Genomic DNA, 17,174 nt, shown 5'->3' with positions numbered 1-17,174 from the left:
AAATATGGTAAACATGATGCATATTCCCGCCCATAAGTGAGCTCGCACAAAATTTTATTATAGAATTAGGAGGAAATCACATCGAGATAGACCTGAACAACTAGCATATGTAAGAAAACCAGCAGCAGTTGTCGACCGAGTAGAAGAAAAATAACCATTACGGCATGTTATCCATCGGGTTGCTTCTTCAGTTGAAAAATGTTGTATTTACTACCTGACATAAACCACAGTAATTCTGAAAGCAGAAGTGAGAGTTCTATCCATTATATGTGCATCTACATATTTACTGCTTTCATCTGTTAAATGTGTAGATGCATGAATCCAATACTCGCGCAAAGCATGAGCAATTTACTAGTTTTCGAAAAAAAAAAGTGGGCAGCTGCCACCGTGGATGTCTGTCTCGATTACCTGGCCACCCCACACCCCCAGATCCGACGTGTCGTCCTCCCGTTGGCGGGAGAAACGTCATAGGGACCGACACATCTGCCGGGCCTACAGGTTTCCTCCCCTGGGCGCCCACAGGTCAGTGACACGCGCGCGGCCATGGAGAAAGGATTGAGACCACGTCGCCTTCGACCCTTCTCCGTCCTCCCGGAACGCCCGTCCCGTCCGTCCTCCCCCCATCCACATCCATCCCGTGTGCTTCTACTGCTCCTCGATTTGATCACCGATTAGGGGAGGCGGTTTACCAGTGAGCACGCGCGAGAGATAGGATAGGAGGAAAGGGAAGCTAGCGGCTTCGCTCTCGCGGGGAGATGGCGCAGGCGGTGGAGGAGTGGTACCGGCAGATGCCCATCATCACGCGCTCCTACCTCACCGCCGCTGTCGTCACCACCGTCGGCTGCACCCTCGAAGTACCGGCTCTCCCTCCCTCTCTCTCTCTCTCTCTCTCTCTCTCTCTCTCTCTCTCTCTCTCTCTCTCTCTCTCCCATGACTAGGAAATTCTTCTCTTTCGCCCCTGTTGCTAGGATCTCTAATTTGCGCTCTTTACGTGCGCCCGTTGGCTGGGCCGGCTGTGCAGATCATTTCGCCGTATCACCTGTACCTTAACCCGAAGCTCGTGGTGCAGCACTACGAGATTTGGCGCCTCGTCACTAACTTCCTCTACTTCCGCAAGATGGGTATGCGCTCCGTGCCCTCTATCATATAATAGCCTCAACTGCGACCCGCTTTGACGTGCCAACTATATGTTGTGTGGTGTGGATAGAGGCTCTTGTTGCAGGGGATACTTGTTTTCAACTGTGAGCGATGCTTGTAGATTTTCCGCGTAAATGCCACTCCGTTCGCCACCCTATGTATATATCTTACGCGCAAGGAGTGCTAATTTGATGTATTCAGCTAGCCACGTAGCAGTTGCTGGATGTGGCATCGCCAGCCCGATCGATTGCATGGGCTGGCGATGTGCAGTTACAAGTTCGTGAGCTGGTTTGTTGTATATGACCTAGTATTATCTGAGATGTAGTAGACCCTTTTTTAGCACATTGGTTTTGAGAGCGCTGTTCGTTAACTGCTGCAAATATGCAGCATGTTGAGGTGTTAGAATGAAAGCTTTGTGCACATCCGGTGTCTAGTGAGGAAGGTCTGCACCTGGTGCATTGTGCCATCTATTTATGTTTTTGGAGCTGCTGTGCATAACATCAATTTTGAATGCAGAACTTATCCATGTATTTTGCTGGTCTTCTTCTGTAATCCTATGTCAAACTCATCAGCAAAATAATTATTATATTTGCAAACTCAACTTCTAATCTCTACTGCTATAGAGTAAATTGGAAAAGTATCTTCCCCTGCACCATCGTGCGAACTTGATTCAGTGTCGTCAACATTAGTTGTGCCACAATCCTCATGGGCTGCTTTAGGAAGTATTCCTTATGACTGAGTTGTGTATGCACAGTTTACAGGTTCTTATTTATGATATAACATTGGTTATCTGACTACTTCAATTTCCACAAGAGGCCATCAAATGAATTCAGAGACTATTCAAAGCCACTGGTTTGCATCTGAATATTCAAACATCTAGAACCAGTGACTCGGACAAAATGCTAGTTTGTACACATTTAACAGCATGGAAATGCTTATATTCTTGGCTTATTGCATGTTTACACATGCATCATTCCAGACTTATAATTACTGTTAGCATTGCTTACTGTTTATTTGCATTTCAAGTGCTTCACCCTTATAATGAAGACCTACTCTTTTTCCCCCAGATTTGGATTTTCTATTCCACATGTTCTTTCTTGCACGGTACTGCAAGCTTCTGGAGGAAAACTCATTTAGAGGAAGAACTGCTGACTTTTTTTACATGCTCTTGTTTGGTGCTACTGTCCTAACTGGCATTGTTCTGATCGGAGGGATGATACCTTACATTTCTGAGACATTTGCCAGAATTCTGTTCTTGAGCAATTCATTGACATTTATGATGGTACGGAATTACCAATGCTTATAATTGTAAATAAAATGTCTGAATTTAATAGTAGGGCGTGTTTGGATAAGTCTTCCATTGGTAACTCTGACTTCTGATATGGCATGGCAGGTTTATGTCTGGAGCAAGCACAACCCTTTTATCCATATGAGCTTTCTGGGCCTGTTTACCTTTACGGCTGCGTACTTACCATGGGTAAATGTTCTTTTGCCCTGTTTTCTTGAATGCCAAATCAGCCTACCAGATTTAAAATTTGAGTTATTTTTAAGTGACCATATCTTTATGAAACCAATCATCTTTCTTATGCTGTTATGTCTGAACGTTCCATGACATGACAAATGTGCAATTCTGTTGGTTGCACATCCTTATATGTATGCAAGGGAAATGCAGTACTAAGTGGCATGTTTTTTTTAAAAAAAACATCCTTTTGTATTTGGAAGGGCCACATGACATAAATCTCACATTTATTATTTTTAGGCTCCAGTTTTCTATTTGCTATGGTCAAAATATATGCTGGAGTCATCTGAGCCTGTGGTGTACAAATGTTTTTTCATCAACTTGAATGCTTTGCTTCTTTTGTTATGAAATACTAACATCAGTATTTCACAATACCAGTAACTAAGGTTTTGACATAAGAAGAAACACCCTATTTTTCACGCATTGAAATTTTACACAAACGTTGAAGGAAGAAGCGGTTGATTCCCTTACTTTGTTACCATTTTGTTCTAGTGGTGCCTGACCTGAGGTGTGAGACTGTGAGATAAATTAATACCTTAACTTCTTAATTCATGTGATTGGACTATTGATGGGGAATAAATGTTCGTCAAATAAATATAAGAAATGTTTATGTTTGCTTAATGGCCTGTTTGGCAGAGCTCCATGAGCTCTAGATCCACAAAAAACAGCTCCACTCAACCACTCCACAAAATTTTAACTAAACGATCTAGCTCTACGAAATCCGGATTCATCAAAATGAAGTTGGGAAAAAATACCCACTATTGCCACTGATTACAATGTACCAGTTCCTTTTGTTTTCTCTCTCATTCATTAATCATCTTCCTGTCGCAGTGGGAAATAGTGCAGTTGGCGAAATGCTGAGATGCGGTAGGATTTTATGAATGAATTGGGTTATACATACCGATCAGAGTGGCGTCCAACATTATCCACCCTTGCAGATTCCAGTTCAGTTAGAAATCTGGAATCTATGTGGTACCAATTTTCAGAGTAGGAGCATGTTTGCTTACGCATGATTAGGATAGATTGTCAGGACTGACAGTGGTAGGTTTGTATCGTACCAAGCACCATCAACATTACATACAACATTCCTTGGTCCTTGCCATTTTTTTTGTTTGTGGAGATTTTTTTAAAGATGGGATTGGGCCATGGACCGGAAGCATGGACTATGTAGTGACGGTGAAGCGAGCAGAGCTGGGAATAGGAATATTCTTGTGAAGATTGGGGGGGGGAGCTTGAGGAATTGTCCTGACTGCGTACATAGCTATCATTAGTATCATGAGGACCAGATGGTTTCTTCGCAAGGGCAAATCAGGCTATTCCAACCAAAAGGCCATTGCGTGGATCTGAAGGTGTTGTTTAGCCAAACAGTTTCCTAGTAGATCCACCACTAGTGGTGCTGCTCCATGGCGAATCCTAGATCCAGACTCAATTTTTCAGTGGAGGAGCTCTGCCAAACATGTCCAAAATGGATAGTAAGTTTCATGTTGGGAGGAATTGTGAAACAGGGGGTCACTATTATTTTTCTTCTTAGAGAAGGTTTTGTGTTTTACTTCAATTAGATTATTTGGGAGTGAATGTTCAGTTTGTTGAAATTGAGCTCCAACCAGGCAGGTCATGACCATAGTCTTGACTGTTTTATCTTGAATTGCAGGTTCTTTTGGGCTTCTCTATCCTCGTTGGAAGCAGCACATGGGTGGACCTCTTGGTATGTTTCTTCTTGTTCAGATGAATTTATAGTTCCCGGGTTCAATGTCTCTCTCCAGAAATATAGGGGTAATGCTTGCCTTGGTTATTCCTTCCCTATACCACACTCATGTGGGAGGCGTCAGCCCTGGATCTGTCCAGTACAGTTTAGATTAATGAATTTCTTGGGAAAATCCTTTTTTAAGGAGTTGTTTTTCCTTGGTGCATGCTTATAGGAATAGTGCTTAGACTGTCTCCAGCAGCGTCCTCTAAATTTCGTTCTCTAAAGGAATATTCTTTGTCCTTTACAGCACCCTCTAAAAGATTTCGTCCTCTATATCTTTTTTATCTTCAGCAACGTCCTCTAAATTCGGTCTCTATATGTACAGTACTACCTGAATTCACAATCTAGTTTGATTAATTTCATTTGGGCTATACACAATTATTTTAATTGCTTATTTGATGAAACTAAAATACTTTTTACAATACATTTTCATTTATAGACAAATTGTTCATTGTTCATATTTAGCAAAACAATGTACTAGAAATTTCTAATATATATTATTACAATATGGCACAAGAAAAAAAATATCGTGTATACACAAGAGGAAATCGATGTCATTAAACAAGTATTTTCTTTCATAATTAGTGTAGAAAAAGGTAAAAACAAGTTGTGAAACCATGTTTTTCAAATACCGTTGCTGGCCTTGGAGGCAAAATGCACGCGAGAACTCCCCACATGCAAGCAGGTCGTAGGATAGCGGACGAACAAGACTTCTCCACATTTAGCGTCTAGACAACAAACTCTAAATTTTAGCGCACGTTATAGTGTTTCTTGCTGGGTGCATAAAGGAGCACTGTGTACTCTAAATTTACCGGAGAGGACGCTTTAGCGGTCCTTGTTGGAAACAGTCTTAGGCCTTCCACAGCTGGGAAGTGATGCCCCCAAAAAATCTGGGCCCCACATGTGAAAACTGGCATGTTATGATGGAAGAGTATATGGCCGCTGGCCTAAACAGCATGTAAGCGGGCCATTGGTAGAGGCTCGACCTAGTTAGATAGGTGCGGCTAGCAGCCAACATATAAGATTAGAAGAGTAAAGATAGGAATGAGTTGTTGAGTCCCCTGAAATAAAGCTAGAGTTTGTTAGGCCAATGCTATGTAAAAAGCCTCTTCATTGTACTCATCTGTAAGCAAGTTTAATTTAAGAAAGAGATTACACTTGCCTCATCCTGTTTACCTGTTCTTCACCGGGTGTGGAGCCTTTCTGAAGTTCATCACGGCTCCCGCACGGTCCTCCTCCAACCCTCCTCCGAGCAGCCACACATACAACCTCTGTAGTCGGGATGATCGTGCCAATTTGGTATCAGTCATTCCAGGTTCCAGTAACGGTGATAGCGTGGCATCCGCCACCCCGTCACCGACGCTGGAAACGATCACCACGATCCTGGCTGACGTCCAGCGCCAGCTCGGAGACTTCGCCACCCAGATGTCTTCCATGTCGTCTCGGATTGCCGCAGTAGAGTCCACACCAGGATCCTCCACATCTATGCCCATGTCCGGTGCGCCCCTACGACATCCCCGGATACGGCGGATTGCCACCGTCCATGGCATGGACCGAGGACATCATCCCTCCACCGCCCATCCCAACTTTTTCCTATTTTCCGCCGTCCATGGCACGGACCGAGGACATCATCCTTCGTCTCTCTCCCACACTATACGCTCTTTCCTATTTTCCTAATGAACGGGCACCTGACGCTTCTTGTTTCACTCCCAATTTTTCTGGCGCTGGCATCACATGCTGCAGTGTGCCTAGTGATGCTTAAATCTTCTCTCTTTTTCTGGCATCACTCAGGGAGCACATTATGGAGGGCCTTATTTCCCCTATTTTCAGTCATGAATGTAGCTGCTGTTCGCTTGCAGATGTGATCTTGGTTTGGCATTTCCTGTGCTAATGTGCAGTAGATTCGTTTGTAAGCTTTTGAATTGTTGATGAATGTTTGTAGTCCATCTAGTCCTGCATTTTTCTGCACAGCACAAGTTGTCTGTAGATGATTTGCAAGCTTGTTCAGCATGTTAAAAAAAATATGTCCACTAAGGTTAGTATGTTTGCCTTCACAGTTGGGATCAGAATCATAAATCTGTTCGGCCCTGCAACTTGTATTGATGTTAGCATACTGTAGGCGTACTTGTCACTCTCACTAGAATACTAGATTAGAAAGTTCAGTTGACTCACATATGCCATATGCGTGATTGAATTGACATAGCTTGTAGTTTGCCCGTATAGCATTCTTATTGTCACCTTGATCGTTCTCTTGGAGGAATGAGTGATATATCTCTTATCTTAACTGATGTCACATTGTTTCAGGGTATGATTGCTGGACATGTGTACTACTTCCTGGAAGATGTATACCCACGTATGACTGGGCGTCGCCCCCTAAAGACACCGTCCTTCATTAAGGCGCTATTTGCTGATGACAATGTTGTGGTGGCACAGCCACCCAATGCTGGGATTGGTGCTGGTGCAAGGTTCGGTGCTATTGGTGTAGATCCCCAGGCTCAATGATGAATTACTTTCAGTGACCTGAGGGCCGAGGCTGTGACTGATCTGGGATGCGGCAGTTTGTATTCTCTGCGCAAATTGCGGAACTGTACAAGCCATTGTTCTTGTGTATTTATACAGGCTAGATGAGAGTTATTGTGCATAACAAAAAGATTAGTAGTATCGGAGGCGGCTAAGTTTGTCACCTGTTGGCAGGGCCCGGAGGAAAATGGATCGTGATGGGCAAACAGGCCAACCCCTGTTGCAGAAACTTGTTCATGTGACGGTTTAACATCTGACCTGCTACCCTTTCATGCATCGGTGAATTTAGTCTAGGAAACTGTTTGAAGTGGGGAAATTTGGTGCTTTGGCAGCGAGAATTTGGATGGAGCGCTGTAATTGCAGAATGGTGCAAGGAATGACTCCTAACATTGTGGACGCCTGGATGGTGTTCGTTTTCCTTCCTGATTCTGCTGTGTTCACCGATCCGGATGATCTGGTCTCCTGGAAGCAGTCTTTGTCCATTTTTCCTTCATCAGCTGCTCTTTAACCGTAAAATCGGCGTTCGTCATTTCAAGTGTTGTGACCGTATCCCTTTTCTGTTATATAAATAAAATGTTTCAGTTAGCTGTTTTATTAGTACATAGTTATTGCTATGCATTAGGCGTACACTGACTAAATCTAGACTAGAAAACATAAAGCGACTTATAATTTAGAACAAAGAAATTACTATCATTGATAATTTTAAATCTATCTATGTGGCCACGATGCGTTGCCCGTTGGTTGGCTGGCAGGCAGCTGCCAGGCGTTCGTTTTGCTATGCCTAGGCTATCTCCAACCAGAAAATTAGTTGCTACATGCCTAGGCTATCTTTAAAAAAAACGCACATTTCGAGAGGCATTTAGCTATTTGGTAGTGAACCGTGTACACTTGTGAATTTTGTTTCTCAAACAAATCACGTATATGTAAATGCATCTCTCACCTAAATAATACATATTTATCGTTTCTTAGTTTATTTTTGAACTAAAACGCGACAAATATAAAATAATGGAGGGAGTATCAATTTAAAAAATAATTTTTATTCTCTGTTGCCTCTTTCGCATGCACATTCATATATTGGAGAGGATGTGTAACTTTACATGATTTCTCTTATGTAGTGGTTTTAATCCGACTACGACTGCTGCTTTTATATTATTTTATCTCTATAGATTACAACATTAGTCAGTAGTCTGAACAGCTGCAGCAGCTGTGTCTCCAGCGCAGCCGAATGTCTCTGGTCAGAATGCGTTGCCTGGCGGCTGGCCAGTCATCCAAACAGAGCTAATCTGTAACAGGATATATGGAAATTATAGGTGAAAATTGAATTCGCTGTCACAGATACATCTTCTAGAGAAAATTTTGCATTTGACTGGATTGAATTTGATATTTGCTTTATTGAAAACAAGTCTACTTTTATGGTTTTTAGTCCTGATTTTCCTTCCATCGTAACACTTAATCGAAAAGAAGAGAAGAATCGTGTAGGTCATCCTCCAAACGTAGTACGGTAGTAGGCACTAGGCAAGGCATTCTCGACGGCCTTCACAGACCGTCTCAAACTCAAAAAAACGATGCCCTTCCCCTCCCGCCACCAGCGCCTGGCGTCGCTGACGAAGCTGCTGACCACCCACGTGAACGCCGGCCGCCACCGCGACGCGCTCGGCCTCTTCTCCCGCATGCTCTCGGCCCCCGACCTCCCGCCGCTCACCGACCCCTCCTTCGCCCACGCCTTCCCGCTCGCGCTCAAGTCCGCCACCGCGCTCCGCGTGCCCGGCGCCGCCGCCTCCTTCCACGCGCTCGCCGCCAAGTGTGGCCTGCTCTCCAGCCCCTTTCTCGCCTCCGCGCTCGTCGCGTCCTACGGAGCGCGCGTCGTCGGCGGTGCCTGCGGTGCCTCCTACGAACTCACTCGCCGCCTGTTCGACGAATTGCCCGCCCGCAACGCCGTCGTCTGGAGCGCCATGATCTCCGTCCACGTCCGGGCGGGAGACCTCGCCGCCGCGGCGTGGGCGCTTGACCACATGGACGTCCCCCCGACTGCCTCCTGCTTCAACACCGTGATAGCCGCGGTCGCCGAGTCCAGGGAACACCCAGCCCGAGCCATCGAGGTGTACCGACACATGCGAAGAGTGGGCGTCCCGCCGAGTTTCATCACGCTGCTGGCGCTCGTCCCTGCATGCACCGTGATAGGCGCATTGACTTCGATCAAGGAGGTGCACGGCTTTGCAGTGCGGCATGGCATGTGCGCGAGATCCCACATTGGCAGCTCCCTCATCGAAGCATATGGGCGCTGCGGTTCTCTTGCTGCCGCGCAGAGGGTTTTTGACCAGGTTCATGATCGGGACGTGGTTGTTTGGAGCTCTCTGGTTTCAGCCTACGCTTTCCATGGTCGTGCGGAGGTCGCAATGTCGCTTTTCCAACACATGGAGGACCAGGATGATGTTCGGCCTGACAGCATCATGTTCCTTAGCTTGATGGCGGCCTGTGCCCATTCTGGTCATGCAGATGACGCATTGCAGTATTTCGATGTGTTGACCAGGAGATATGGAGTGGAAGCTTGTGGAGACCATTATTCGTGCTTGGTGGACGTCTTGGGCCGGGCAGGACGGCTGCACCAAGCTTATGAACTTCTACGAACAATGCCAGTAAAGGTTACAGCAAAAGCCTGGGGAGCTCTTCTTGCTGCATGCAGGAAACATGGGGATGTGCGGTTGGCAGAGGTTGCCGGGAGAGCATTGTTTGAGATCGAACCAGAGAATGCAGGGAATTTTGTTTCGCTCGCAAACATCTATTCAGGTCGTGGCATGCATGAGGATGCAGAGCGGGTGAGAAGGGAGATGGAGCAGCGAGGTGTGCAGAGACTGCCTGGTAGCAGTTGGATGCTACATCACAAGCCAAGTTGTTAATGCAATGCCCAATATATTTTTTTTCGGGCCCAGTGGTTAGTTGTACATGCTATGGTTTTGGGTGCCTACCTGTCTTGCTATAGAAGTATAAAGGCCACTGACTCTTTAGTTTTATACTTTTTTGCAGTGACCTTTTATGAAAAGTCAGGCATACAATTCAGAAGTGTCATCGTTGGTGCACAGAAAATTTTGTTCAGATGCAGCGACCATTTATCCATGGAAAGGTAAACAAGGAAAAAATCTTTTATTTTTTTAGCATTCAGGAAAAATGAACACCTAACTTGAATAGGGTAATAGCTCCAAACATATCAGAAAGGTGCTGTATGCAGCATTGGCATGACTGTAAAACTTAGCTGACTGTAAATGCAGCTGAAACATTTATGTGGTAGTATGGTTAACCTTAGTATGTGAGTCCTGCAGAATCATGAAGTTCTCTTCTGGCAATGGAGTGAATCAGGTGTACATGGAACTAGCCTATTCGTTTGACTTTAATCCGTACTGGCTTCTACTGTTTCTACATTGTTTTTGTCTCTATGAATTATAGCTGCAACAGTCAAAACAACCAGCTTTAATCCGAAGCGAACAGGTAAGGGGGTGTTTGAATGCACTAGAACTAATAATTAGTGGCTAAAATTAGTTGAGACATCCAAACACTCTAGCTAATAGTTTAGCTATTATCTATTTTTGATAAAGTAGTTAATAGTTTGGTAGCTATTTGTTAGCTAGCTAATTTTAATAACAATTTTTAGCCAACTAACTATTAGTTCTAGTGCATTCAAATACCCCCTAAGTCGAGATTGATACCCCAAGAAGAGAAAACTAGAAAATGTCTCACCTTTAGGAAAAATTAATGTGACTTGTGACCTCAACTTGGACACGGGAGCCACCTTATTCAAAGCAGTTAACTCTGTACCATCTTGCATACATTTCCCGTGTCATTTTTCAATCTGATGTGGCATCAAGCATTCTTGAAATGCAAATGTAAGTATTATCTTCATCAGTCAAAAGACTGTTCTGTGATAGTGATCAGTCTATTTCCTTTTATGGCAACATCATTTCCCATCAGCGCACATGGCAAGTTTGGTAAATCATTTCAACGAACAGAACAGTAGAGGCTAGAGCACTGTTGGCAGTGCACTTTGCTTTATATCTGTATACGTGTTGTTTTCCACAATACACATTTTTGGAAAGAAATGGTAGCAGCTCTGCATATTATGCGGGTAAGACTTGGCGCTTAAAGATACCCTTTCCCAGACCCCGCACAGTGCGGGAAGCCTACGGTACTGGGTACACCCTTTTTAAATGGTAGCAGCTCTGCCTTTCAATTAAGATAGAAAAAGAGTATAAGTACAGGTTAAAAAATACAGTGCACCCAACGACAAGGGAGCAGTGCACAATGTCCTCTTTTATTCTAGAGGCAACCTGTGCTATCGTTTCGAAGGTGATGTTGAAGATCCTTCTATTTTATTCTATCATTTTTTGGAATCTTTGTTTGGGTGACATCTCAAATCCATCAATTAAAAAATAATATACTTTAATTCACTTTCATTACGAAGAGAGGTATTTTGGAATAATATATAACAATGTTTAATAAAATATTGGTAAATGATTATAATGTACTAAGTGTTTGAAGCATTCATTATTGGAGCATGATTTTTGTTTGCTAATAATTGTTGAGGATTCTCACTTTATAATATTATTTTATTGCAAAATCCAATTAATTTATATAATAGACTTTGGTCTAAAAATAAATATTTAGTATTTTTAATTGAAAATAATATTGGTGAATTTATTATAATTTTTAAAATACTTAAATATAATTTTTTGTGTTTTTTTAGAAAAGAGAAATTCGAAATAAAAAGGAAAAACGAAACCCTAACGGACGGCGTGGATGGGATGGTGCAATACAACGGACGGCTGTACGTCGCACCCTCGTCCACCCTTCTTCAGGAAATCATGGTGGCCGTCCACGAGGAGGGGCACGAATGCGTGCAACGTACCCTGCACCGGCTGCAGCGTGAAAGGGAATTAGGGTTACACCTAGATTCCTAATTGATTTTGGTGGTTGAATTGCCTAACACAAATAATTGGACTAACTAGTTTGCTCTAGTCTATAAGTTCTACAGGTGCCAAAGGTTCACAATAAGCCAATAAAAAGACCAAGAAAAAGGGTTCAAACAAAAGAGCAAAGGGACAACCGAAGGCACCCTGGTCTGGCGCACCGGACTGTCCGGTGTGCCACCGGACAGTGTCCGGTGCACCAGAGGACTTCAAGCTGAACTTCGCACCTTCTGGAATTCTCAGAGGCGCTTCGCTATAATTCACCGGACTGCCGGACAGTGTCCGGTGCCCCAAGACCAAGCGACTCTGAACTCGCCAGCTTCGGGAATCCGCTCCGCTATAATTCACCGGACATGTCCGGTGCACACCGGACTGTCCGGTGTAACGGCGGAGCAACGGCTACTTCAAGCGCAACAGTCGTCTGCAACGCATTAAATGCGCGCCAGCGCGCAGAGGAGCAGAGCACGCGCGGGTGGCACACCGGACAGCCTACAGGGCATGTCCGGTGCACCACCGGACAGCCAGGCGGGCCCACTCGTCAGAGCTCCAACGGTCGAACCCCAACGACCGGGTGACGTGGCTGGCGCACCGGACACTGTCCGGTGGCGCACCGGACTGTCCGGTGCGCCCGTCGACAGCAGCCTTCACCAAACGGCTAGTTTGGTGGTTGGAGTTATAAATACCCCCAACCACCCCACATTCAAGTCATCCAAGTTTTCACCTTCCAACTACTTACAAGAGCTCTAGCATTCAATTCTAGACACACCCAAGTGATCAAATCCTCTCCCAACTCCACACAAGGCTTTAGTGATTAGTGAGAGAGATTTGTTGTGTTCTTTTGAGCTCTTGCGCTTGGATTGCTTCTTTCTTTCTGAGAGCACCTAGAGGGGGGGGTGAATAGGTGATCCTGTAACACTTAAAACTTAGGCCACAAAAACTTGGTTAAGTGTTAGCACAATAACCGCCAGGTGGCTAGAGAGGAATCTTCAACAAAACACAATAACCAACAAGATCAATCACAGAGATGGCACGGTGGTTATCCCGTGGTTCGGCCAAGACCAACGCTTGCCTACTTCACGTTGTGGCGTCCTAACGGACGAGAGTTGCAATCAACCCCTCTCAAGCGGTCCAAAGACCCACTTGAATACCACAGTGTTTTGCTTGCTTTAATCAATCCCGTTTGCGAGGAATCTCCACAACTTGGAGCCTCTCGCCCTTACACTTGAAGTTCACAAAGAAGCACAGAGCAAGGGAGGGATTAACAACGCACTCAAGACAAGAAATCACAGCAACACCACGCACACAAGTCGCAACGAGAGCTCACAACACAACTCAATGAGTTCACCACTCAACTAGAGCTCTAATTGCTATCGCAAAGAATCAAAGGCGCGGAATCGATGTCTTAGTGCTTAGGAATGTTGTAGGAATGCTTGGTGTACTCCTCCATGCGCCTAGGGGTCCCTTTTATAGCCCCAAGGCAGCTAGGAGCCGTTGAGAGCAATCTAGGAAGGCTGATCTTGCCTTCTGTCGACTGGCGCACCGGACAGTTCGGTGCCTGATTTCCTTCCAAAAATGGCGCAGTCGAACGTTGGCAGCCTGGGAGCCGTTGGCGCACTGGACATGTCCGGTGCACACCGGACAGTCCGGTGCCCCCTTCTAGCCGTTGGCTCGGCCACGTGTCTCGCGCAGATCGCGCGGCCGACCGTTGGCCCTGCCGACCGTTGGCTCACCGGACAGTCCGGTGCACACCGGACAGTCCGGTGAATTATAGCCGTACGTCGTCGATGAATTCCCGAGAGCGACGAGTTCGCCTGTGAACGGCCCACCGGACAGTCTGGTGCACCACCAGACAGTCCGATGAATTATAGCCGTACACCGCCGTCGAAGTCCCGAGAGCAGCCTTTTCGGTAGAGCCAGCCTGGCGCACCGGACACTGTCCGGTGCACCACCGGACAGTCCGGTGCTCCCAGACTGAGCTGAATCTTGGCTGCTCGAGCCAAGACATTTTCAATTGGATTTTTCCTGTCTCCAGCACTTAGACACAATACATTAGTCTATAAAACAATGTACTAAGTCTGAGAAACATACCTTTATCCTTGATTTGTACTTTGTCCACCTTTTTACACTTAGGCACTTGTGTTGGACACTAAATCACCAAAATACTTAGAAATGGCCCAAGGGCACATTTCCCTTTCAATCTCCCCCTTTTTGGTGATTTATGCCAACACAACATAAAGCAAGTAGAACAAGTACAAAATCAATTCAAATAAGAACTCAAAATTGTTTTGATTCAATTTGACATATATGGATCACTCTATGCCACCACTTGGTTTGTTTTTTGCAAATTAAACTCAAATTCCTATCTCTAAGTCAAATCCACTTGTAGAGACATAAAGAGAGGTATTCCAAAGAAATTTGATCAAGGGTTTCAAAAACTCCCCCTTTTTTCCCATAATCAACACTTCTCCCCACAAGAGGCCAACTTTTGACATAAGAGGCAATAAAAGAGTTTTGACAAACCAAAAGCTCTAATCTACTATTTTCAAAATTTCTCAAGTGGTAGCTGATCCATCTATTGCTTTGGCCTTTATTTTCTCCCCCTTTGGCATCAAGCACCAAAACGGGATTAATCTTGGCCCTTAAACCCCATTGCCTCACCAAAATCTTCAAATAAGAACACAAAGGCAATAAGAGTACATGAGATGAACTTGGAATAAGTTACCCTCTCATCGGAGTGCAGTGGAAGTCTTTCATGGTCCAAGTCCACCTTTTCCCTTTCAAACCTCCTTTGAGACTAAATCAAGCAAACTCAAGCAAACGGTTAGTCTCAAATGGTCAAGTTATAGCACAGCTCCCCCTAAATATGTACATCACTTGCAAAAAGGACTTGTGAGGTCCAGGGAGTGTTTGTACAACTTAAGCACCATAATAAGCAACACAATGCAGAATGAACATGATCAAAGGCATAAACACATGTATGCTACAATTCAATCCAAGTTCCGCGAATCTAAGACATTTAGCTCACTACGCAGCCTACAAAAGGTCTTCTCATCTAGAGGCTTGGTAAAGATATCGGCTAGCTGGTTCTCGGTGCTAACATCAAACACTTCGATATCTCCCTTTTGCTGGTGGTCTCTCAAAAAGTGATGCCGGATGTCAATGTGCTTTGTGCGGCTGTGCTCAACAGGATTTTCCGCTATTCGGATAACACTCTCATTATCACATAGGAGTGGGACTTTGCTCAGATTGTGGCCAAGGTCCCGGAGGGTTTGCCTCATACAAAGTAGTTGCGCACAACACTGTCCTGCGGCAACGTACTCGGCCTCAGCGGTGGATAGGGCAACGGATTTGTTTCTTAGAGTTCCACGACACCAGAGACCTTCCTAAGAATTGGCACGTCCCTGATGTACTCTTCCTATCGACCTTACATCCAGCATAGTCGGAATCTGAGTACCCAATCAAGTCAAAGTTAGACCCCTTTGGATACTAGATCCCGAAGCAAGGCGTAGCGACTAAATATCGAAGAATTCGCTTCACAGCCACTAAGTGACACTCCTTAGGATCGGATTGAAATCTAGCACACATGCATATGCTAAGCATAATATCCGGTCTACTAGCACATAAATAAAGCAAAGAACCTATCATGGATCGGTATGCTTTTTGATCAACGGACTTACCTCCTTTGTTGAGGTCGGTGTGTCCGTCAGTTCCCATCGGTGTCTTTGCGGGCTTGGCGTCCTTCATCCCAAACCGCTTTAACAAGTCTTGCGTATACTTCGTTTGGGAGATGAAAGTGTCGTCCTTGAGTTGCTTCACTTGGAACCCAAGGAAGTAGTTCAACTCGCCCATCATCGACATCTCGAATTTCTGCGTCATCACCCTGCTAAACTCTTCACAAGACTTTTGATTAGTAGAACCAAATATTATGTCATCGACATAAATTTGGCACACAAAAAGATCACCATCGCAAGTCTTAGTAAAAAGAGTTGGATCGGCTTTCCCGACCTTGAAAGCATTAGCAATTAAAAAGTCTCTAAGGCATTCATACCATGCTCTTGGGGCTTGCTTAAGTCCATAGAGCGCCTTAGAGAGCTTACACACGTGGTCGGGGTACCGTTCATCCTCGAAGCCAGGGGGTTGCTCCACGTACACCTCCTCCTTGATCGGCCCGTTGAGGAAAGCGCTCTTCACATCCATTTGGTACAACCTGAAAGAATGGTGAGCGGCATATGCTAGCAAAATACGAATTGATTCTAGCCTAGCCACAGGAGCAAAAGTCTCCTCAAAGTCCAAACCTGCGACTTGGGCATAACCTTGTCACCACCCCGTGCTCGTCCTGTTTGTTGCGGAACACCCACTTGGTTCCCACAACATTTTGCTTGGGACGAGGCACCAGTGTCCAAACTTCATTGCGCTTGAAGTTGTTGAGTTCCTCCTGCATGGCCAACACCCAGTCCGGATCTAGCAAGGCCTCTTCTACCCTGAAAGGCTCAATAGAAGAGACAAAAGAGTAATGCTCACAAAAATTAACTAATCTTGAACGAGTAGTTACTCCCTTGCTAATATCACCCAATATTTGGTCGACGGGATGATCCCTTTGGATCGTCGCTCGAACTTGGGTTGGAGGCGCCTGAGGTGCTTCTTCCTCTTCAACTTGAACATCCTGTGCTCCCCCTTGATCATGCGCCTCCACTTGAGGTACCTGTTCGTCATCTTGGGTTGGGGGATGCACCATAGTTGAGGAAGACGGTTGATCTTGCTCCAATTGTTCCTGAGGCCGTACATCTCCAATCGCCATGGTGCGTATCGCGGCCGTTGGAACGTCTTCTTCATCTACATCATCAAGATCAACAACTTGCTCTCTTGGAGAGCCATTAGTCTCATCAAATGCAACGTCGCTAGAGACTTCAACCAAACCCGATGATTTGTTGAAGACCCTATACGCCTTTGTATTTGAATCATAACCTAATAAAAACCCTTCTACAGCTTTGGGAGCAAATTTAGAGGTTCTACCTTTCTTCACAAGGATATAACACTTGCTCCCAAATACACGAAAATAAGACACATTGGGTTTGTTACCAGTTAGCAGCTCGTAAGAGGTCTTCTTGAGGAGGCGGTGAAGGTAGACCCTGTTGATGGCGTGGCAAGCCGTGTTCATGGCTTCCGACCAAAAGCGCTCGGGGGTCTTGAACTCTCCAAGCATAGTCCTCGCCATATCTATGAGCGTCCTGTTCTTCCTCTCTACCACACCATTTTGCTGAGGTGTGTAGGGAGCGGAGAACTCGTGCTTGAT

At 45.1% G+C, this 17,174-nt stretch overlaps 2 protein-coding genes across 2 annotated transcripts; both read left to right on the top strand.

Annotated features, from left to right (window-relative positions):
• Window positions 1-557: 557 nt before the first annotated feature.
• On the top strand, window positions 558-7,339 carry LOC606472 (derlin 4). Its single transcript, NM_001112329.2, has 6 exons — window positions 558-854; window positions 1,022-1,121; window positions 2,205-2,419; window positions 2,531-2,614; window positions 4,308-4,361; window positions 6,708-7,339. Exons 1-6 carry the CDS (start codon window positions 756-758, stop codon window positions 6,903-6,905), a joined length of 750 nt encoding a protein of 249 aa, NP_001105799.1. The 5' UTR covers window positions 558-755; the 3' UTR covers window positions 6,906-7,339.
• An 807-nt stretch (window positions 7,340-8,146) lies between these two features.
• On the top strand, window positions 8,147-10,337 carry LOC103644328 (putative pentatricopeptide repeat-containing protein). The gene is made up of 2 exons (XM_008667536.4): window positions 8,147-9,855; window positions 9,948-10,337. The coding sequence occupies exon 1, from the start codon at window positions 8,489-8,491 to the stop codon at window positions 9,818-9,820; it is 1,332 nt and encodes a 443-aa protein (XP_008665758.1). The 5' UTR covers window positions 8,147-8,488; the 3' UTR covers window positions 9,821-9,855; window positions 9,948-10,337.
• Window positions 10,338-17,174: the final 6,837 nt, after the last annotated feature.

The sequence above is a fragment of the Zea mays genome, chromosome 1, assembly GCF_902167145.1.
Source record: "Zea mays cultivar B73 chromosome 1, Zm-B73-REFERENCE-NAM-5.0, whole genome shotgun sequence".
Classification (NCBI taxonomy): domain Eukaryota; kingdom Viridiplantae; phylum Streptophyta; class Magnoliopsida; order Poales; family Poaceae; genus Zea; species Zea mays.
The sequence above is the reverse complement of the archived record's forward strand: the minus strand, read 5'-3'. Positions and strand labels throughout refer to the sequence as shown.